The sequence below is a fragment of the Tenrec ecaudatus genome, chromosome 3, assembly GCF_050624435.1.
Source record: "Tenrec ecaudatus isolate mTenEca1 chromosome 3, mTenEca1.hap1, whole genome shotgun sequence".
Lineage (NCBI taxonomy): Eukaryota > Metazoa > Chordata > Mammalia > Afrosoricida > Tenrecidae > Tenrec > Tenrec ecaudatus.
This window is the reverse complement of record NC_134532.1, coordinates 148,309,569-148,332,013: the sequence shown is the minus strand read 5'-3', so window position 1 is coordinate 148,332,013 and position 22,445 is coordinate 148,309,569. Positions and strand designations below refer to the sequence as shown.

Genomic DNA, 22,445 nt, shown 5'->3' with positions numbered 1-22,445 from the left:
ATGTCTGCAAGGTATGGAGCTGCACTGGGCTATTCTCTCTGTAGCGTTTTCTTTCTACCTGGACATCAAGAAAATGTCCGTTTCAGTTCCTGTGATACGTGCTCAGTCAGTTTGAACTAAGGATTAACCTGAGTATCACTTTAAATAGGTGATAAGGTGAGGCATGTAAGAAAAAGGACCAGATGGCCTTGGGTTTGTTCATCATCATAATGATGCTGTTGTGTTCTCAATATTTTATTTCTTCTCTTCGTGCTTAAAATAAAGAATTACTTTTGGTTTCAAAACAAGGTCAACATCTTTCAAGGATTTAAGATAGTCTATGTGTTATTTTATATTGTGTATCATCCCAATTGTCAGTTTCCTTTTTCATGAAGAGTGAATAAAATATTCCTTTTGTTTTCCTATTTCTCAAATTTCCCCCTCCCCCAAATTATAACTTAGAAGCATTCAAAAACTTAGCTTACATTTTTATATTTCTTGATTTCCTTCCCTTATTTTTTGGATAAATCATTTTATTGGGGGCTCTTACATCTCTTTTAACAACAATCCATACATCGATTATATTAAGTGCATTTGTACATACATTGCCATCATTTTCAAAACAATTTCTTTCTAGTTGAGCCCTTGGTATCAGCTCCTCCTTTTTCTCCCTCCCTCTTCTACCTCCCACCCTGTGATTCCTGGATAAATTATTATTACTTTCATATCTTAGACCGTTTGCTGTCTCCCTTCATCCACTTTTCTATTGTTCATTCCCCTGGGTGGGGGTGTTATACATTGATCATTGTGGCCGGTTTCCCCTTTCTCCCCCTTCTCCCCCTTCTGCCCCTTCTCCCTCCACTCTCCCCCTAGCCGCGTGGTACCGCTATTCCCATTACTGTGCCTGAGGGGTTTAGCCGTCCTGGATTCATTCCGTGTGATGAGGGCTCTTAACTGTCTCAATATAGCCATCTAGCCAGATTTGTAAGGTAGAACTGGGTTCTGACAGCAGTGAGGAGGAAGCACTAAAGAAGTAGAGGAATGTTGTGTGTTTCGTCATTGCTATACTGCACCCTGGCTGACTCGTTCCTTCCTTGTGACCTTGTGTGAGGGGATATCCAGTTGTCTACAGATGGGCTTTGGGTTTCCACTCCCACCACCTTCGCATCATTTTAACTGTTTCCTTTGGGTTTTCTGATGCCTGATACCTGATGGTTGACACCTCGTAATCACACAGGCTAGTGTGCTTCTTCCATGTGGGCTTTGTTGATTCCCTGCTAGATGGCCGCTTGTTTAACTTCAAGCCTTTATTAAAAACCCCAGATGCTATATCTTTTAATAGCCAGGTACCATCAGCTTTCATCACCACATTTGCTTTTGTACACAGTTTTTCTTCAGCGATCATGTCGCTTACCTACCCTTGCTAATGTGTGGGAAGGTGAACAGCCCTCGTGGCACTGTGGGTTAGGCATTGGGCTGCTAACCACAAGATCAGTGGTTCAAAGCCACCGGCTGCTCTTAAGGGAGAAGCATGAAGCTATCACCTGTAAAGATTGACAGTCTCAGAATGGATTTGATGGCAGCGTGTGCTCAGTGAGCAGTCAATATTAAGAAGGAAATGAGGTTTAAAGCGGTCATGAAACTCTTCAAGCTCATTTCATGTATTAGTAAGATGCAGAGCTGGTTAACAGTAGCAGTGAAAAAATTATACTTAAACTTCCTTCTGCAACAAAACAAGGAATGTGTAACTCCAAGATCCAGACTCCTAGGCAGAGAGAGAATTGGAGCAGAAGACTCACTCACTGCCATTGAGTTGGTTCCAGCTCATGGCTAAACTAGAGGAGGGTAGAACTGCCCCTGTGGATTTCTGAGGCTGCCATCTGTATGGAAGCAGAAAGTCTCATCTCTCCCATGGAACATCTGTGGTTTCCACCTGCTGACCATGTTGTTGGCAGCCTAGTGCAGAACCACTACACCACCAGGGCCCCAAGCAGAAATCCGGGACAGAACAATTTCGTGTAAACCGAATTTGAGAGTCCTGGTGAGAAGGCAATTAAGAAAACATGAAAAAAAAATCTAGAGTCCCATTTAGTTTATGTTTCATTGAATACCAGGAGAAAGGTTATTGTGCAACTTGTTCAAACTTGTGCTCATCCTATAAGTAGCCCAGCACAATCAGCAATAGTAAGCCACAGTCGGTCTCATAACAGTGGTGACGCCGTCTAGAAACAGGGAAGGGCAAGCTTGGTGTTCTTTTCCCCAGCTGTCCGGGACGCATAGACATAGACACTCTGGTCGAGGCAGCAGCAATAGGGGGAGACTAGAAACAGAAGCTGGAAGCCATTTGGGAATGTCAGTAACAGTGCTGCTCCCTCCACCCCATCTGGCCATGCATGCATATTCTTTCCCCAATGTGTTTGTTTGTCCTCTTTCTAATTAATGACCCAATCAACTCTGGTTTACTGTTGATTGCGACTTTGGGAGTGCACCTGCATCACTTGAAGCTGGTTAGCGTGGGCTTCCTCTCAACTACCGGAGGTGGAGGGATCCTCAAAGTGCATGTGGCTTTAACTCCGTCAGAGTCAGAACGTTGGCAAAATATATAAACAGTCGCTGTTTCAGTAAATGTCATTCTAGGAATCAATCACGACTGATTCACAAGTTTAGAGAAAGTAATTTCTGTCTTTCTGTTTTCTTGGGCAAAAAAGAGAGGGGAGAGGGAACCAAGAGCATGTTATTTAAAAGGTGAGAAAAGGGCCAGGGATTTTTTTTGGCCTATTTATACACAGCAAGCTGGTAATCTTTGCTGCAGAAGCCACCTCCCTCTCCCTCCCCCCATCTGAATTAAAATGTGAAAAGAGCAACGATAGTAACTTGTTTTCTCCTTCATTTGAGTTTGTGGTGCCGGAAAAGACTCTAATGGAGATTTACTTTGGAAGGTCCAAAGGCCAAAGCTGTCTTTTTTTCTTCTGGTTTTTATTTTCTTCCCTCTTGCTTCCTTCCCCACTCAATCTTTACTCACACACTCAGCTTTATTCCTATTCTTTTTTTAATCGACTATTATACGAAATTGAATTATAAATATTTGTTTCAAATTTATTTCTAAAAGCTAATTCTTAGTCTTAAATTTTAAAATATGTGAGTTGGTCTTTCTCATGCCTGCAACTTTAATATCATTGAAATTAAGTGGGTTTTTGCTTACGCTTGAGTCTCTAGCTAATGTACTTGACTGATAACCAAATGGTTCATGGTTTGTTTCCACCCAGAGGTACCTCAGAATCAAGCATTGGGAATCTGCTTCTGAAAAATCAGCCATTGAAAACATAGAGCACAGTTCTACTCTGATACTCTTAGGGCTGACATAGTCAAAATCAACTTGGCAATTGCTTTGTTTTATTTAATTATGTCTTCAGTTGTTTCTTCTCCTTATATTGACACCTCATGTGTGTGTGTGGGGGGGGTGCCCTGTTGTCATTGCATAGGCAGTGCTCCATTATGGAGACAGCTAATGTGTTTGTGCTCCTTAAAATGGCAAAAAGAATCATCATGAGGTGACTTACTGTGGATCGGGCCTTGGGGAGTGTGAATGAGTTACTGGAGCCTGTGGCTCCCTTCAGGGAAAACTCTTGTTTAATCTTCTATCTCTTCCTATTTGCATTGCATAACGTTCTAATAAACACATTTGCATAGTTCTTGGCCACTGAAACTCATTTAACTTAGAAGGTACCTAAAGTTCAAAGCCAACACTGCTATGGGACCTGACCATTATGTGGGCGGTCTTCTCAGTAGGGGCAAGAGAAATGCTAAATACAGCCTTTGAAGACCAGTTGGACAAATAGCAGAACTGTTCTTCCTTCCATTTCCTCACCAACAAATAGGAATCATATTAGCGCCTTTCAGAGTTACTGTAGGAGTTGCCACAACTTCCCTCTTTTTTTTCTTCCTCTTTCTGGTCGCTGAATTTATCCCAGGGCATGGAAGTGTTGTTTAATGCAGGTATAACTTCTGGAAAACCTGAATTTGCAAGGGAGAAGGAATTCACTGTAGTCTCCCTGTATTGGGGAAGGAAGGAAGTCTCAGTGGTTACTGAATCTATTGTTGTGCTGAGATGGTATTTAAAAGGGCTATATTAAGCTTGTGTGCTAAATGGTCGTTATGGACTGAACCAATCCTTAGAATTCTGAATTAAGAGAATTAAATATCTCTTTCCCAATTTTATTAGCACTGTTGTATATACCAAGCCTTTCATTGATATTATATGGTTTCCCTTCATTCTGGTCATGCAGGTGTTTAGGAAAGAAGCCCCCAAAATAAAAATCTTGATTAACCATATACCCTAGAAATTAATTTGGGTGGTATGAATGAAACAGAACATCCATAAATGTAAAAAGAAAAGAAAAAGCAAACAAATGATCGTAGCTGTACTACACAGTGGCTTCTTCTGAAAAGTGATGCTACTCATTGGGAGCATAAAGTGAGGACCAGTGGTGGGACAGAAGCCACAGAGACCTTTCCAGTCTGTGTTGAGATCTGTTTTCCATAGGAAAGTTCTCTATCCTTGAAGTATTGTGGCTTTCATCAGTCCTACTCCAAATCCAGATTATTTTTCATTGTGAATTTTTAAAACTTTTTTTAATATTTCTGCTCATCCATTTTTATATTTGCAAATCCAGATTTTAAGGTTATTTTTCAAAGCATCGCTACCATCCCAACAATTGAAAATAAAATAGATTCCAAAACCACATAAGTTGTGAAACAACCATGGCATTTGTTATCTGTGGACTGTGTTTCTCTTCATTTACAAGGATAACTTAGAATTACTGATAAATAATTATTACTCAGATGAGTGTGCCTGGTATGTAAAAACCCATTAATAAAAGCAAAGGGGAAGAGATTATGCCCCATATTCCTACTTTCCTATCACCTCTCCACTTTTTTGTTTCTTCCTAACCTCATCTTTCTTTTGGGGTAAACTGTTGTCTCTAGCCAGGGAGGATGGCTGACTTCAACAACCATGCTACGGGTCTCGCTCCCATTTGTTTCTCAGTTGTCTTTTGGGGTTTCTGATACAAAAGGTATAAGATGTTATTCAGAGAAACCTGGATGTTTAGCAACTGGGTGTCTTTGGTGAGGGACAATGGGCATGTGTGACGGTGGTGAGAGGGTTGTAGCTGTTAGGTGCCATCCAGTCAGTTCTGACCTGTGTGTCCTCATACACAACAGAAGGAGATACTGCCCAGTCCTGCACCATTCTCCCAATTGTTCCTACACTTGAGCCCATTGTTGAAGCCATGTGGCACTCCATCTCCTTGACGGCCTTCCTCTTTTTGCTACCCATCGACTTTCCTAAACATGATGTCCTTCCCCAGGGGTGGGTCTCTCCTTGATGACATGTGGGTGAGTGGGTGGTAACCTATTTTCTAGCTCGCAGGTCTAGATCAATCAGTAGCCTAATTTGGAGTTCGGTCTTCTCTTAGAATTAATTAGGACCTGGAGAAACTTCAGAAATATAACACTAAAATAGAGGACTGCGAATGTAATGTACAAAGGCTGAAGGAGTAGAGGTGATTTCATTTGAAGAGGCAAAGTCTGAGACCAGTACTCGTTTTTAGGCAAATGGGTGTTTTTGGAAATGGCACGGGACTGGGCAGTGTTTAGTTCTGCTGCGCACAGGTATCATTATGGGCCAGAACCAACTCAATGAAACTTAACAACAAACCTTTACTAAAGCAGACAGCCTCATCTTTTCTCCTTTGGAGCAGGTGGTGTGTTTGAACCACCTTGCAGTTTAACCTTGCAGTTATCCATACAATGCTTACCTCACTATGTTACCGTGGTTCCTTATTGGTAGCATAATGGTCCTCCAAAGATGCCCATACCCTAATCTGTGGAATTTGTGAATTATGTTACTTCACATGACCAAAGAAACCTTGCAGATGGAGTTAGGGTCTGGGACTCCATGGGCACTGGAAGTGGAAGAGTAAGGCAAAACAGAGGAGACAGAAGAAGCAGGAGAAACCCACATGGGAGAGGTTCTTTACTCACTGTTGCTGACTTTGAAGATAGAGGTAGTTTCTAGAATCTAGGGATGGCTCTCAACTGACAACCAGCAAGGACACTGGAATCTCATCCTCCAGAAACTGAATCCCACCAACAACCCAAATGAATAAACATATAGTCTCAACTTCCAGAAAGGAACCCAGTCCCTACTGACACCTTGGGTGTAACCTCTGGAAACCTGTGTTGGAATTTTGACTTAGGAAATCTAAGATACTAATTTTATATTGACTTAACCCACTAAGTCTGTGATAATTCCCTACAGCAACACTAGAAAATGAAGTCAGCTAAAGACTCGCACCTTTAAATTATTTTCTCAGGGTTCTCTGCAAATCATAAATTTCTGCCTATTGGTTACCAAGGAGCCCTGGTGGTGTAGTGGTTACAAGTTGGCCTGTGATTCAAAAGGTTAACAGTTTGAAACCACCAGCCTCTCTGCAGGAGAAAGATGGGGCTTTCTCCTGTAAACAATTGTAGCTCATAGAGACAGCTCTGCCCTCTCCTGTAGGGTGGTTCTCTATGGGTCGGTAAAGATTCGATGGCAGTGATACTGGCTACCATCTCTTTGATACATCCCAGGGACCTCAGACTCATTACTTTGAAACAGAATTTTTCTTTCCCTTAAACTCTGTTCCTGTTTGTTATTTGGATTGATGTTGCTTCTGTTCATTCAGATGCCTTAGTCAGAAATCTGGGAATCAATTTAAACGCCTTGCTTTCTTTTATGCTGCTCTTCATACATCCATCTCAGATCAAATTTGTTACCAAGTCTTCTGGTCTCTACTTAGGTCCGCTTTTTGTAGGTCAGCCCCCCACTACTTCCTCTTTAGAGTTGTCAAATAATCTCCAAATATGTCTCCATCCTTCTAGCCTATGGAAGTGTCCTTTCTAAAATCGTATCATATTTCTCCCCACTTCATGGTATCCTATTTCAATAGGTGTGCCATGCCACACAACCATTTTACGATTCACTCATGTTTGGTTTCTTTTCTGCCTTTAACTCCCACTGGCCCATCCAACTGTTTTGAACGTCTCGTACTTTCTTGAACGATTGTCACCCTTTTATGCCAATAGTGCTTGGTTAGTATTTTATACTTGTCTGGAATGCCCTTGCTTCTTCCCCCGCGTTCCTATGACTGCTTCAGTCTTCACATGAATGGTCTTGGCTCTTCCTTTCAGCAATACCCAGCCCTCTGTTATGGACTCCCAGCATCCCATGCAGGTTTCTGACTTAGCACTTACCTCACAGTGTGGTGGGTATTACTCTAATAATGCAGAGTTGTATAAAATAAAATGTTGTTTATATATAGCTTCTCTCTATAAACTACTACTTCCTTGAGGACAGAGGCCTTTCCCCAGGTTCCATTCTTTTGTCTCTAGGATTATGGAGTCCCTGGTGGTGTACATGGTTTAGCACTGGACTGCTTATGAAAGGCTGGTAGTTCAAACCAAGCCCGGGGCACTTTTAAAGTAGAAGACAAGGGGATCCTGCTTCCAAAAGGTCACTACCTTGAAACCCAGATGGGGTGCACTGCTATCCTACACACAGGGCGTTGCCGAGAGTTGCAGTTGGCTCAGTGCCAACTCACAGCAGTTACAAAGTACCTCCTGAAGTGCCTGACCTTAAGTGGGGACTTGGGAAACGTTAGTTTCAATGAGAAGAATGCCAGAGCAAAGTGATTGCGAGCCAAGGAAGTGGCTTCCTCGTTAGTTATGTCCCCTGCCTACGCTGGCAGGGCTAGACTTCAGTATTTTGGTCCTAGTGTGCTAGCCGTTTTAGGTAACGGCAACAAGAGAGTATGTGAGTGGCGTGCTGGAGGGAGGTGTAGGTAAGAGGTCCGTGAAGAGTGGCTTCAGAAGAGAAAGCTGCCCTGGGTGGTGAGACACATGTAAGATAGAGACTAGACACAGTTTGTACTCATCCACTACTTTCATCTATTAAAGGGGATTTACCCATTTTAGTTTTGCTTCACTTTTACTTAAAAGGCTATGATTTCTTGTTCCAGAACGGCATGGACTTACGATTTTTTTTAAAAGTTCTTTTAAGTCAGAAGGATGTTAAAACTATTGCCTCATAGGACTTTCCAGCCTAGAAAAGTGTTAATAATAAACAGCATTAGCTGTGCCCAAAGAGAGTACTGTGTGTCATGTTAGCACAAGGGTTTTTCTCGCACTTTAAAAGACAATGCATAGTACTGGGTTGGAAATCATAGCTCATAGCTTTTGTGTTGGCACAGGGAATCCAGGACAGATAAACCCCTCAGGACCAATAGTAAGAGTAGCGATACCAAGAGGATAAGGGGAAGGTGGAGGATAAAAGGGGAACCTATGATGAGAATCTACATATAACCCCCTCCCTGGGGGACAGACAACAGAAAAGTGGTAGAAGCGAGACATTGGACAGTGTGAGACATGACAAAATAATAGTAATTTATAAATTACCAAGGATTCGTGAGTGAGGGGACACAATGAGGAGGTGATACCAAGGACTCAAATAGAAAGAAAATGTTTTGAGAATGATGAGGGCAACAAATGTACAAATGTGCTTGACACAATGGATGGATGTATGGATTGTGATAAGAGTTATATGAGCCCCCGGTACAATGTTTTTTAAAAAAAGAAACAAAAAATGTTCTGCTGGGCAAAGAATATTTAGAATACTGTGGACTGTTGTTAAGAGCACACAGATTGACCTTAGAAGAAAGAAATACAGCCAGTAACCTCCTTGGAAGTCTGAAGGGTGAGACTGTGGCTCACTTACCAAAGACAAATATCAGGAAAGGCTGCCCCAAGGGTTTCCATGGCCATGATCGTCATAGAAGCAGACTGTCACATCTTTCTCCCATGGAGCAGTCGGTGGGCTTGAACTGGTTACACACTGTACTACCTGGGCTTCTGTTGAGTGGAGTATACACACTGCCATTGAGTCAATCCCACTCAGATTATCTGCTTCAGAAAAGAAAATGAAGACTGACTTCAGGTTTCAATGAAAAACAAAACTGTTGCAGTATAACCTTGAGCTACGAAGGAGATTTATAAGCAACTGTAAACACCGGTTAGGAGCAGACAAAGTGCTTTCTGTGAGTTTGTGACCAGTATTTGTATGTGTGTGTGTGTGTGTGTGTGTGTGTGTGTGTGTGTGTGTGTGTGTCACGCAAGAGAGAGAGGGTGGGGGAGAATCCAACAGTACAAGGTTGCTGGCCCTTGAGATGTATAGTTTCAAGTCACAGTTATTTATTCAACAAGGCCAGATAACTAGAAAAAGAACACCTTACTGCTCCCATGATCTTACAGGAAATGATTTGCTAGTACAGTTCCTTTTGAAGGGAGTTGGCTGGCAAATTTAGGACCGGCTATGGAAGCTGACTGGTTGCCCTTAGTAATAGAAATGCCGATGCTTTTTTGCTAATGTTAACTTTAGAATTCCTAAGCCTAATAAAGCTCGCTCTCTCTCTCTCTCTCTCTCTCTCTCTCTCTCTCTCTCTCTCTCTCTCTCTCTCTCCTTCCTCTCCCTTAGTTAGTAATTCAGATGATGTGAAAGACATATGAAAGACATCCTTGGAGATGCAAAGAGATATATGACATGTATGGTGAATGACATACAAGACATTTCTGAGGGAGTTTTTTTTGAAATAGCATCACTTACACTGATATACCCCAACCCCCAGCAAATACATCTCAGAGTAATGACCATTATCTATAATAAGAAGGTGTGCCTTCACTTGTACTGGAGGAGAAAAACAAACCTGACAACAAATGTACATAGGCTGAAAAATCTACTAGCAGAGACATGCCTTAATACTATGTATACATATATTAATATGTGTATATAACAATATATTAAAGATAGCTATCTTACATTTTAGTCATATTACATACATACTGAATGATATCGGGATAATAATCTTATTTTTAAAATACTAAATGTATATATTTTTCATTCCCTTTATATTTTCCAGTATTCCAATCATCCATAAAATTAAGTCATTAGAGGTTCATAGGAGAAGCAAATCAATATTGCCAAAGAAAGGAAGTTCAGATGATAGAGGAGGAGGAACTAGCACAGCATCCAGGAAGTTCCTGTAATAGGAATTAGAAATAGAAGACTTGATTTGGGACAGGGAGAAAAGAAAAAGATCAGATCCCAGTTTCCTGGCTCCTTGGGACTAAAACCCTGGGAAGAGTTGATTCAGGGAGTTTAGAAACAACCTACTACGTTTCAGGGAATCCTTGAGCAGTAGAGGTTTTTGCATTTTCCCTCCATGGGCAAATGGGCAACCCAGGGCCTCTTCAGAGAAGCACCATGTCTAACATCACTCAAGCAGTAAGTTGGAATTGACAAAAGTAGCAAAATAGATTAGGAGAGGACAAAGCTTCCTTTGTATTTTTTTTTTTAAGGAATCCAAGCTGTTGTGATAGCACTTCTAGATTTCTCTCTGGGCCACATGAAGGTGGCTGGAGAATAAATACACTTAATACGCTTGTAAGATGTCCAGCAAGGTTAGAAGGCCTCATCCAAAGTTTGTGGGGGCAATCAGCAACAGGATGAGAGCATACCAGTGCTGTGAAGCTATGATGGGGAGATCGGCCAGTTCTCCCCAAAACAAAACTCATTGTCATTGTAGATCTTCCCCTGTGGACTTCTAAGGATATAAATTTTTTACAGGAACACAAAGCCTCATCTTTTCCCGGTGGAGCTGCAAGTGGGTTTGAACTGTTGATCTTGTGATTAGCCGCCCAATCCATAACCCACTATGCCACCAGGACTCCTATTCATAAAATATACCATGTTATTGAATCAGTTTTACTGTACATAGGATCATTGGATTGGAACCTACTTGATGGCACCTAAATATGTACATATAGGTCAGCAATTAAATGTCACTATTTCAGAGATCAAACTAACAGCTCAAGGCAGTAGACAACAGACAGACTGCACTTTTCTCTGTGAGCAGAGTGCTATAAAAGGTGCGATTCCGTGGTCTGGAGTGGACCCTGACTCACATCTACCCTATGTACAGAACAAAATACTGCAGTCTGGGCCAGCCTCACAATTGTTATGCTTGAACCCACTGTTGCAACCACTGTATCCATCTTGTTGAAGGTTTCCCTTTTGTTCCTCACATTCTACAGTGGATGTTTTTAGCTCTCCTCATTTTGAATCATACTCCATTAGCAAAAATGAAGGTCACAAAACCATAACTCCATCCACGACATTATGGTCACTCTACTTTGAGGTGGCAGCTCTTCCCAGGGTGTATTCTGAGTGCCTTCTAACCCAAGAGGTTCACATTTCAGCATTAGAGCAGACTGTTCCACTGCTGTTCATAGGGTTTTCAATGGCTAATTCAGTGACTTTTCCCTCAGAAGTGGAGCACCCCTTTCCTCTTCCTAATGTGTGCTTGGTTTCAGCTGTGCTGAAACCTGTCCGCAATGGGTGAGCCTGCTAGGATATGAAATATTGGTGGTATAGGTCCCAGCATTGCAGTACATAAGCCAACATAGTACAGAAGAACTGACAAGGTAACCATGTGCACAAAAAACCCAAACTATTTCCAGTACCTTGAAAGTCAACTTAGTTTAGTAATGGTAGAAATGTTAGCCTTGCCAATGAATTTGTAGTCAATTCTGGATTCAAACTAACTCCTTTGAGTGAATAGTTAAATTTGGCATTCTCTCCCCCTCTCATCTTCCTAAAAGCAGCTTAGGTTGGCTGATAGAGAAGCGGTATCTTGTGCTGGTGCGACCTCCAGTGGTTACTAGCCTCCACTGAGCCTTTCGGTTCTGCCTGGTATTTGGGTGGTAGCTGTTAACGTTCATTGCCATGACCTTCCAGTCTGTGAAAGACAAGGACTTTCATTCACCAATCACAACACTAGAATCTGTCCAGTCTGCCAGCTCGCTCCAAATCGCTTCTATAGGCCATTGTGGTAGTACGCGGTGGCAATAGTGGGTTACTCTTTGGGCTGCTAGCAGTTTGAAACTACCAGCTACTTCATGAAAGATGAGGCTTTCTACTCCCGTAAACAGTTATAGTCTCAGAAACCCACAGGGGCAGTGTTACCCTGTCCTGTAGGGTCTCTATGAGTTAGAACTAGCTCTAATAAGGCAGTGAGTTTGTGTGTTCGTCTGGGTATATTAGAGAAACAAATCCACAGAAACTCATGTATAAGAGAGAGTTTTATATAAAGATTAAGTGCACATCAGAAAACATCCCAACCCAGTGCTGCCCAAGCCCAACAAGTCCAACATTAACCCATATGTCCAACACCAATCCACAAAGTCCTCCTCCATCTCAAAACACACACCATGACGCCGACTGCAGGAGGAAAGCAGAACCCGTGAGTGTGTAAGCATCTCAGCACTGGCAGGGGTCTCCATACGGCTGCTCCAGCACCCAGGGCTGCACCAGGTTAGGTCCATGTGGCTCCTCCTCAGGGATGTCTTGCAGGAAGTGAGCCTTGCCAGCTGAAGGAGAGAACTGGCTAAGGCAGCTGCACTCTGGTCCGACCATCAGAAAGCAATAGACCTGAGAACTAGAAAGGCGAGGCTTACTGAACCATTTATCTCTCCATCCTTCAATTAACCCCACATGTGTTTATTGGCCAGGTTGACACAATAAACTTTAACTCAGTTTGGTTTATTTTTTGTTGTTGTTGTCCTTATAGTGTCCTCCAAATTGGGACACATATATTTCTGAAGATATATAATACAAAGTCATTCTGAAGAGTATGTGGGTAAGATACTGGCTTGGTTTGAATTTGTTTTTAATTATCTGCTTTGAGGTAATTAATCAATTTTAAGTTTGTAATTCTGTTGTTTTTGACCATGCTTATTATCATGTAGCCGCTATTATAATAGGGATAGAAAACATTTTCATCACCTCAAAAGAGTGGATGGCCTTTGCAGTCAATCTTCTTCCTCCACCTCAGGGTCCTGACAATCACTGACTTTTTTTGGTCATTCTAGTTTTGCCTTTTCTAAGATGGAGTTTAAATATTCTTATATAGTATGTAATCTTTTAGGACTGATATTTTAGAATACTGTTTATGTGATTCATTGATGTTGCATGTCAGTAGTTCACTACTTATTTTTGAACACGTTTATTGAGGTATAATTTACCCATTTATGAATATATTAAAAGTCATTGAACTACATTTTAGAGTTCCGCAGTCATCACTGCAATCAGTTTGAGAACGTTTTCATCAGCCCAAGAAAAAGCTCTCTATCCATTGGCAGTTAGTCCTCATTTTCCTCCTCTCTGTACATCTAGTGCCAGAGATGACAGGGAAACTCAGGACATCAGTCAGAACAAAGTCAGGGGTCACCTGTGGAACCAAACCAGCAATTTCACACGTGCAAGTTCAAGCAGAAACTGAAAATAATTAAAGCAAGTCCACAAGAACCAAAATACCACCTTGAGAATATCCCATCTGACTTTAGAGACCATGTCAGGAACAGATTCAACACATTGAACACTAATGACTGAAGACCAGATGAGTTTGGGGATGACAGCAAGGACATCATGCATGAAGAAAGCAAAGGTCATTACAAAGAGCCTCTGAAATTACTCGTCAATGTAGAGTGGCTAAAGCAAATGGAAGAAACTATGACTTTAAAAAGCTGAACTATTTCAAATGGCAGCTCAAGAAGACAATGGAGAATATTATAAACAAATGTGAAAAGATTTGGAGTTAGAAAGTAAAAAAGGAAAATCTGTATTTCAAGGTGAAAGGGTTGAAGGAAAATATTCAAGATTTTAGTTTCCATATTGAAGGATTCCAAAGGCAAAATATTGAATGATGCAGGAATCATCAAAAGAAGATGGAAAGAATGCACATCATACCAAAAAGAATTGGTTGATATTCAACCATTTCGAGGGATAGCATGTGTTCAAGAACCAGTGGTATTTAAGGAAGAAATCCAAGCTGCATTTTTTGTTTTGTTTTGCATTAGCAAAACACAGGGCCTCATTCCATGATGCTCACCTTCCTGATACGATCGCCGAAGACAAAATGGGTGCATAAGCAAATGTGGTGAAGAAAGCTTATGGTGCCTGGTTATCAAAAGATATAGCATCTGGTATCTTAAAGGCTTGAAGATAAACAAAAGGCTATCTAGCTCAGAAGCAACAAAGCCCACATGGAAGAAGCACACCAGCCTGCGTGATCATGAGGTGTGGAAGGGATCAGGTATCAGGCATCAAAGAACAAAATATCAAATCATTGTGAATGGGGGGAAGTGCAGATTGGGGACCCAAAGCCCATCTGTAGGCAACTGGACATCCCCTTACAGAATGGTCGCAGGGAGGAGATGAGCCAATCAGAGTGCAGTGTAGCAACAATGAAACATACAACTTTCCTCTAGTTCCTAAATGCTTCCTCCCCTCCACTATTATCCCAATTCTACCTTACAAATCCAGCTAGAACAGAGGGTGTATACTGGTACAGATAGGAACTAGAAACACAGGGAATCCAGGACAGATGAATACCTCAGGACCAGTGGTGAGAGTGGTGATACCAGAAGGGTAAAGGGAAGGTGAAGTAGAAAGAAGGAACCAATTACAAGGATCTACATATAACCGACCCCCCCCCCCCCAAGGGGATGGACAACAGAAAAGTGGGTGAGGGAAGACGTCGGACACTTAAGACATAAAATAATAATAATTTATAAATTATCAAGGGTTTATGAGGGAGGGGACTGGGGAGGGAAGGGAAAAATGAGAAGGTGATACCAAGGGCTCAAGTAGAAAGCAAATGTTTTGAGAATGATGAGGGCGACAAATGTACAAATGTGCTGACACAATGGATGTATGGATTGTGATAAGAGTTGTCAGAGCCCCCAATAATAAGATTAAAAAAGAAAAAATGGCATCAGGAATTGACGGACTATCTATTCAAATGTTTTAACAAATTGATGAAGCACATTCTAAAGAAAGATGATCCGACAGAATGCAGAAATTATGGAATAATATCATTAATGTCACATGAGAGTAAGATTTATCTGAAAATAATCTATGAATGATTGCAGCAGTACATTAACAAAGAGCTGTCCGAAATTCAACCCTGAGTCACAAGAGGACATGGAATGATAGGTATCATGGTTGCTGTCAGCTAGATCTCGCCTGAAAGCTGAGAAGACAAAAAAAGACATTGTATTTTATTGACGATACAAAGGAATTCAACTGGAGATCATAGAACTTATTAATAACAGTGTGAAGAAAGGGAATTATAGAATATTTAATGGTGCTCATGCAGAACCCGTACCTAGACCACGAGGCAGTCGTTTTTTCAGAATAGGGTGGTACTACTGCTTTAAAATCCAGAATGGTGTTTGTCAGGGTAGGGTCCTTTCACCATTATGTTCAATTTATATCGTAGGCAGATAATTGGAGAAGCTGGACTACATGAAAAATAACGCAGCATCAAGATTTGAGGAAAGCTTAACAACCTGCAATATGCAGATGATACAAACTTGCTTGCAGAAAGCGTAGTGGACTGGAAGTATTTACAGATACACATAAAAAACTGCAGGCTTCAGAGTGGACTACCACTCAATGTAAAGAAAACAAAACAAAAATAACCTCACAAGTGGACTCATAGACAACATATGGTAAACAGAAAAAATTGATGTTATTAGGGATTTTATTTGGATCTTAACAGTGCTCATGGAAGCCACAGTTAAGAAATCAAAGGGCATTTTTTCATTGGACAAATCTACTGGACAAGACATTTAAAATTATTGAAGAACAGAATAGCATTTTGAAGACTGAGATGCACCTGACCCTAGTCCATGATATTTTCAGTCACCTCATATACATGTGAAAGCTGGACAGTGAGTAAGGAAGACTGGTGAGGAATTCATGCTGTTGAAGTGTGGTGTTTGCAGAGAATTCTGAACATACCATGGACTGCTATACCAACAAACCAAACCTGCTGCCACTTACTGCAACTCCAAGTTCAGTGTACAGTGTGGGGGCGGGAGGGGAAGCATTTAGGAACTAGAGAAAAGTTGTATTTTTCATTGTTGCTACATCGCACCCTCACTGGCTTGTCTCCTCCCCAAGACCCTTCTGTAAGGGGATATCCAGTGGCCTATAAATGGGCTTTGGGTCTCCACTCCGCACTCCTCCCCTCATTCACTATGATAAGATTTTTTGTTCTGATGATGCCTGATACCTGATCCCTTCGCCACCTTGTGATCGCACAGGCTGGTGAGCTTCTTCCATGTGGCTTTGTTGCTTCTGAGCTAGGTGGCCGCTTGTTTACTTCAAGCCATTAAAACCCTAGACACTTTATCTTTTGATAGCCAGGCACCATCAGCTTTCTTCACCACATTTGTGTGTTCACCCGCTTTGTCTTCAATGGTTGTGTCAGGAAGGTGAGCATCATAGAATGCCAATTTAATAGAAGAATGTATTCTTGCATTGAGGGAGTACTTGTTTGGAGGCCCAATGTCGTTCTGCTACCTCAATACTAAACCTATAAATATATGCACATAGATCTACTTCCCCATCATATATAAATATATTTACATATGTACATGTGTTTATCTAGACCTGTATAAATGCCCTTTGCCTCTCAGTTCTTTCCTCTATTTCCTTTGACCTTCCTCCTGTCCCAATATCATGCTCAGTCCCCACCAGGGTTTCAGCAATTCCTCTTTGTTACATTACCTTTGATCATGCCCTACCAGGCCTCCTACACCCTCCTCATCACCGATTTGGATCACTTGTTATTCCCTTGTCCCTGAGTTTGTTAACACCACTACCGTTCCCCCAAACCCCCCTCTCCCATGTCCCCCGGAACTGTTGGTCCCATTGTTTTCTCCTCCAGATTGTTCATCCAGCCTATCTTATTTAGACAGACCTGTGGAAATAATAACATGCACAAAAAAAAGACAGAGCAAACCAAGCAACAATATACAACAAAACAAGAAAGAAAAGCTTGTAGTTAGTTCAAGGACTATTTGTTGGCCTTTAGGAGTGTTTTCCAGTACAGTCTGTTGGGGCGCCACGCCCTGCCCCCAAAGTCCACCTTCAGCATTCCCTGGGGACCTCACCACTCCATTCCTTTGCTGTTCTGTTGCACCCCCTTAGTGTTTTGCCTCAGTGTGGCGGGATCAGATCTGGTGCAATTCCCACACTGTGTCTCCAGTGTTGTCCCCTGTAGGGCTATGGGTCAGTGAGGGGCATCATGTTTCACAGTGGGGCCAGCCATGTGGTCCTCTTTATCGATTGGCTGTTCTAATTAGGAACATCGTCCTCAAGACATGGTGGGCCAAGATGTGCTCCACTCTCTCCTCTCCCACTTCATCTGCTCCCGTGTGCTCTGATCAGATATGTCTCTCTCCCAGAGCTACAGATTCAATGCCATCTTTTGAAATAAATTCTTCTGGGGGGGAGGGATTTTTCAAATATTTTTAGCTTTTTTTTTACCCCTTTATCCGGTAATTTGTGACTGAATTCCTCTTATTAAAAACTAGAATGATACATTACTATATCTGTAATAGCTGAAAATACAGTGGAACACCATACCTAAAGAAGTAGAGCGAATGCAGTTTATGCAGTACATTTTCTGAACCAGCACCCCAAATGACCCCAAGAACAGGCTTAAAAACCAAGACACTAAGAAAAAAATGTAGGGATGCTGTGATTTGAGTGCTTCTTCCTACTAGAATATAAATTTCACAGAGGCACAATTTTTAATCTACCTTTTTGTTGATACCACCAGTATCTGAAACAGTGCCTGGTACTCTATAAATGCTCAAATGCTTAATTAATAGAATCAAGAGCTCAGAATTGAGACAATACAACAAAGCATAAAAGCATACTGGAAATAAACAAGGCCAAACTTGCCTTGAACTTCATTTAATACAGTGATGTTCTTTTTGGTGGACTCAATCTCTCGTGTGATGCACAGATGTCAAGTGGACTTTTAAGGTACAAGAGAATCCCACTACCTCAAGTGCCTGTGACCTAAAAGCAGGTCTCTGAGTCTATGTCATGAAAATATGTAAAATTCTCTTTTCCTTTCTAACCAAACTCCATTTAAACATCATTATAGTGTTTCTGAGAGTTTCACTGCATCGAATCTAATTTGATTACTTACCCAGTGGGTAGGAAAAAGATTTTGGAAGGGCTTGACGAATAAAGGTGGGGTTTGTAAATGCAGGTGTATGTTATGGTACTTTAAATCATTTTCTTAAAGTATAATATTCATATGTGAACATTCATAACTATAGAGTATAATGATTTCATTATAAAATGAAGATATTAATGTAACTAACATCTGGGACCCCCTTCCTCCAAAAAAAGCCTTATCTTATGTAGCTTCGTATGTGACCATCTTACACACCTTCCATACACTGTGCCCATTCATGCCCATCCAGCTTGACACTGTTCTGGCTTCTAATGCCCTCGGTTTGTTTTGTCTCATTTTATACGGTAGATACATTGAACCATAGAATACGTTTCTTGTGGTGTTTTTTTTTAAGCGCCCGCTCGGACGCGCCGCGGCTGCCGCCGGCGAGGGCGGACGAGTCCCCGCCCCGCCACTTCCGGTCCGCCGCCCGGAGCCGGCGCTGCTGCGAGGGCCGCGTCTCGCCGTCGCCGCACGGGCCGCCAGGCCGCTCTCGGGGAGCCCTGGGGGAAGAGCAGCGATGCTCACTCTGGCGAGCAAACGGTCTCAAAGGGTCCCGCTCCTCAGCCACCGCCTCCCATTCCACGCGGAGGGGGTCTGTGAGAGACAAGAGGTTGCAGAGCGTGAAGCAAACGTACCTTGTACCTGTGAGGTGCACTTTCCTGATCCCAACAAGCTCCACTGCTTCCAGCTAACCGTGACCCCAGCCCCCTAGGTGAAGTGCTTGACCAGAATCTGGCACCCCAACATCACAGAGACAGGGGACATCTGTCTGAGTTTACTGCGAGAACATTCGATTGACGGCACTGGCTGGGCTCCCACGAGGACGCTGAAGGATGTTGTTTGGGGATTAAATTCCTTATTTACTGATCTTTTGAATTTTGATGATCCACTGAATATTGAAGCTGCAGAACATCATCTGCGGGACAAGGAGGACTTCCGGAATAAAGTGGAAGACTACATGAAGCGGTACGCCAGATGATACGGGAGGCCTGCAGGGCCGGGATTGTGCGCTGCCCTCGTCCCCATCAGGGTCCCACTGCCCCGCCGGGCTGGACCAGCCCGTGACACACTGGTCTGAAGAACAGCTTCCACCTGCCCGAGTTGGCTGGAGAACGCAATGTAAAATCAGCAAGGAATGCGTCTTGGGTTCTGAAGAATCGTCTGCTTTCCTCCTTAACGTGGGTTTGGTTTGAACCTGCCCCGCACAGGCTGCTGGTGGAATTCCTGCCGAGTTTCACTGAACTCACAGTGGCTAGAGCTTGCGGACCCCTCCCCAGCAAACCGCCCTGCGCCAGTGATGCTAATGATGTGGACCATGTGACCCGCACAGTGTCCGCAGGACCCTGCTGCCCAGACTCTGCTTGGGTGCCAAGCCGCCTAGCCCTCCCTCTCGTGTGCTGGGACCCTGCCCAGGGGCTGCCAGGCTCCCCAGAAATGCAGAGTCATTTATTGTCTACCTTCCTGAGGGGGGGAGGGATAAATAACGTTTCTTGCTGCTTTTGATCAAAATGTCATTTAGCTTTATCCACATTACTATTTGAATCTATTATTTGCTCACTTTAAATGCTATATACAATTCCATTGTATATAAATAAACCACAGTCAATCTATTCTATTACTGAGCTTTTGGGTGCTTTTCAATTTGGGGTTTTTACAAATAGTGCAACTTTAAACATTCTAGTAATGTATTTTTAAAACCTATAGTATTTCAAGGACCCCTGATGGCACAGTGGTTTACCAGTTGGTCTGCAAACCACAAGGTCAGCAGTTTGAAAACACCACCCACTGCGGGAGAAAGATGAGGCTCTCTACTCTGGTGAAGAGTTACAGGCTCAGAAACCCACAGGGGCAGTGCTGCTCTGTCGTAGAGGGTTGCTCTGAGCCACCATTGACTTCATGGGCAGTGGCTGGCTGGCTGGCTGGTTTGGAAAGCATTTCTAGGTATTTTATTCGTAGTCAGTGAATCCTAAAGTGGTTGGTAGAATTCTTCAGTTTCTTCATCACTAACGCTTTTGGTTCGTGCATAAATTTGAATAATAATTTCATTTATTGGATTTTCTTGAAAGTGGATAGATACCATCCTATTACAGACAGAATTGTACTTCATGATTTATTTTGCAATGTCCTTTTTGACAATGAATGCTATGTCATTCCTCTTGATTTCCCAGAAATGTAAATCATAGGACTTTCTGATTTGAAAGAGCTAATACTAATCCATTTAGACTCACTCACGCTAAGGATAATGATCTTCATGCACTCCCTTTCATTTTTTGACCTCTTCCTATTTTCCTAGATTCGCACATAGCATTTTACACGTTTTGATCATTAGCAGATTGTTGCAGCTGTTTCTCCTTACCTTGAGTTGTGTCCCATAAGCAAATGAAGATCTGGAGCAAATGAAGGCTCCACTCTTGCAGGCTTTAGCCAGCTCATGTCACTTTGATCCATCCGACGCCAAGGAATCATCAGCTCCTCCTCAATCACATTCTGTATGCCTTGCGACCGGAGGGTCCCATCCTCTCTTACTATCTCTGACAAAGTTCTGTTTCCACTCATTAGCCCTTCGGTATCTGACAAGTGGCTTGTTCCTCTGATGTGGGGAGTTGAGTCTTTCTGCATTGTCTGTTCCTGGTCTGGCAGCTCTGCTGAAACCTGTTCACTCTGGTGACCCTGCTGGCATTTGAAATATCAGTGACATAGCTTCCAGTATCACACAAGCCACCACAGCTGACAGACAAGTGGTGGGAAAGAAAAATGATAGTGGGTATTACCCAGTGTTCCCTCCGTTACGTGCTCCGTGGGCTTCCTCTACATGAGGATTCTTAACATATTGCTCTTACGCATAGAATAGCTAAAGCACATGATGAAATGATGAAGTCAAAGAGCTGAGCAGAAAATTTCAAAGGGCAGCCTGAGAAGACAAAGTCAATGCTCAAACTATAAAACATTATCAAATACAAGGAAATTCATATTACATGCAAGGAAAATTTTGCTGCAGATCATCCAACAACAGTTGCAGCAGTTTTTGACAGGAAGCTGCCCCAGGTTCAGGCTGGACTCACCAGAGGATGAGGAACGAGGGATATCACTGCTGATGTCAGATGGGTCTTGGCTGAAAGCAGAGAACACCCAAAAGATGTTTCTTTGTATTTTATTGACTATGCAAAGACATTTGACTGTATGGACCTAACAAACTTGGATAACCTTGAGAAGAACAAGGATCCTAAACACGACATTGTGCTCCTGCAGAACCTGTACATGGATCAACAGGCACTTGTGTGAACAGAACAAAGGAATACCGCATGGTTTAAAACCAGGAAAGGTGGTATATCAAGATCGTATCTTCTAAGTATATTCAATTGGTATGCACAGAAAATAGAGAAATTTGATTATATGAAGAAGAATGTGGCATATTGGGTTGGAGGAAGGCTTATTAACAACCTTCAATATGCAGATGACACAACCTTGCTTGCTGACAGTGAAGAGGACTTGAATCACTGGCTGCTGAAGATCAAGGACTGCAGCCTTCAGTATGCAGTACAAGTCAATGGAAAGAAAATGAAAACCTCACAATGGGACCAATAGATAATATGACAAATGGAGAAAAATTTGAAGTTGTCAAGGATTGTGTCTTGCTTGGATCCACAATCAGTTCTCATAGAATCAGAAGATATCAAACAATGGATTGCTTTGGGTAAATCAGCTGCACAAGACCTCTTTAAAATGTTAAAAAGCAAAAAAAAAATTTTAAAAAGCAAGGATGTTATGTTGAGGACTAAGATGCACGTGACCCAAGCCATGGTATTTACAGTAGCCTTATATGCATGTTGGACAATGAATAAGAAAGACTAAAGAAGAATTAATGCACTTGAGTTACAGTGTTTCTGAAGAATATTGAAACCAGAATGACCAGAAACTTTTTAAAGGCAAGAATGATGAGGCTTTGTCTTCATACTTTGGATGTGTTATCAGGAGAGACCAGGCAGCGACAAAGAGGAAAGCCCTCGGGGCGATGGATTGACCCACACTGTAACAGTGGGCTCGAATACAAGAAGCAGTGTGAGGAGCATGCAGGACTGGGGAGGGGTCCGTGCACAGGGTAGCTATGAGTCAGAATTGCCTCAACAGCACCTAACGACCACAGAGGAAGACTGTAAGAAGACGAAAGGATACCGTGGCTGCATTGATGGAGTCAAACGTAGAAAGTCGAAATGGTAAGGATGGCATAGGACCAGGCAGTGTCTGTTCTGTTGTGCTTAGGGTTGC

The 22,445-nt window shown here is 42.3% G+C and overlaps 1 protein-coding gene and 1 pseudogene across 3 annotated transcripts in view; both read left to right on the top strand.

Moving 5' to 3' along the window:
• LOC142442396 (NEDD8-conjugating enzyme UBE2F pseudogene) lies at positions 1 to 22,393 on the top strand (annotated as a pseudogene).
• ART3 (ADP-ribosyltransferase 3 (inactive)) overlaps positions 19,009 to 22,445 on the top strand; it is a 40,757-nt gene continuing 37,320 nt past the window's right edge. For 2 of the 3 annotated variants that reach the window (XM_075544186.1, XM_075544183.1), the window contains exon 1: positions 22,263 to 22,393. In XM_075544186.1, the coding sequence (XP_075400301.1) occupies positions 22,391 to 22,393 (3 nt within the window). In that variant the 5' untranslated portion in view covers positions 22,263 to 22,390. Of the gene's footprint in view, positions 19,146 to 22,262; positions 22,394 to 22,445 lie in introns of those variants that run through there. The other variant, XM_075544184.1, reaches the window with a different exon arrangement.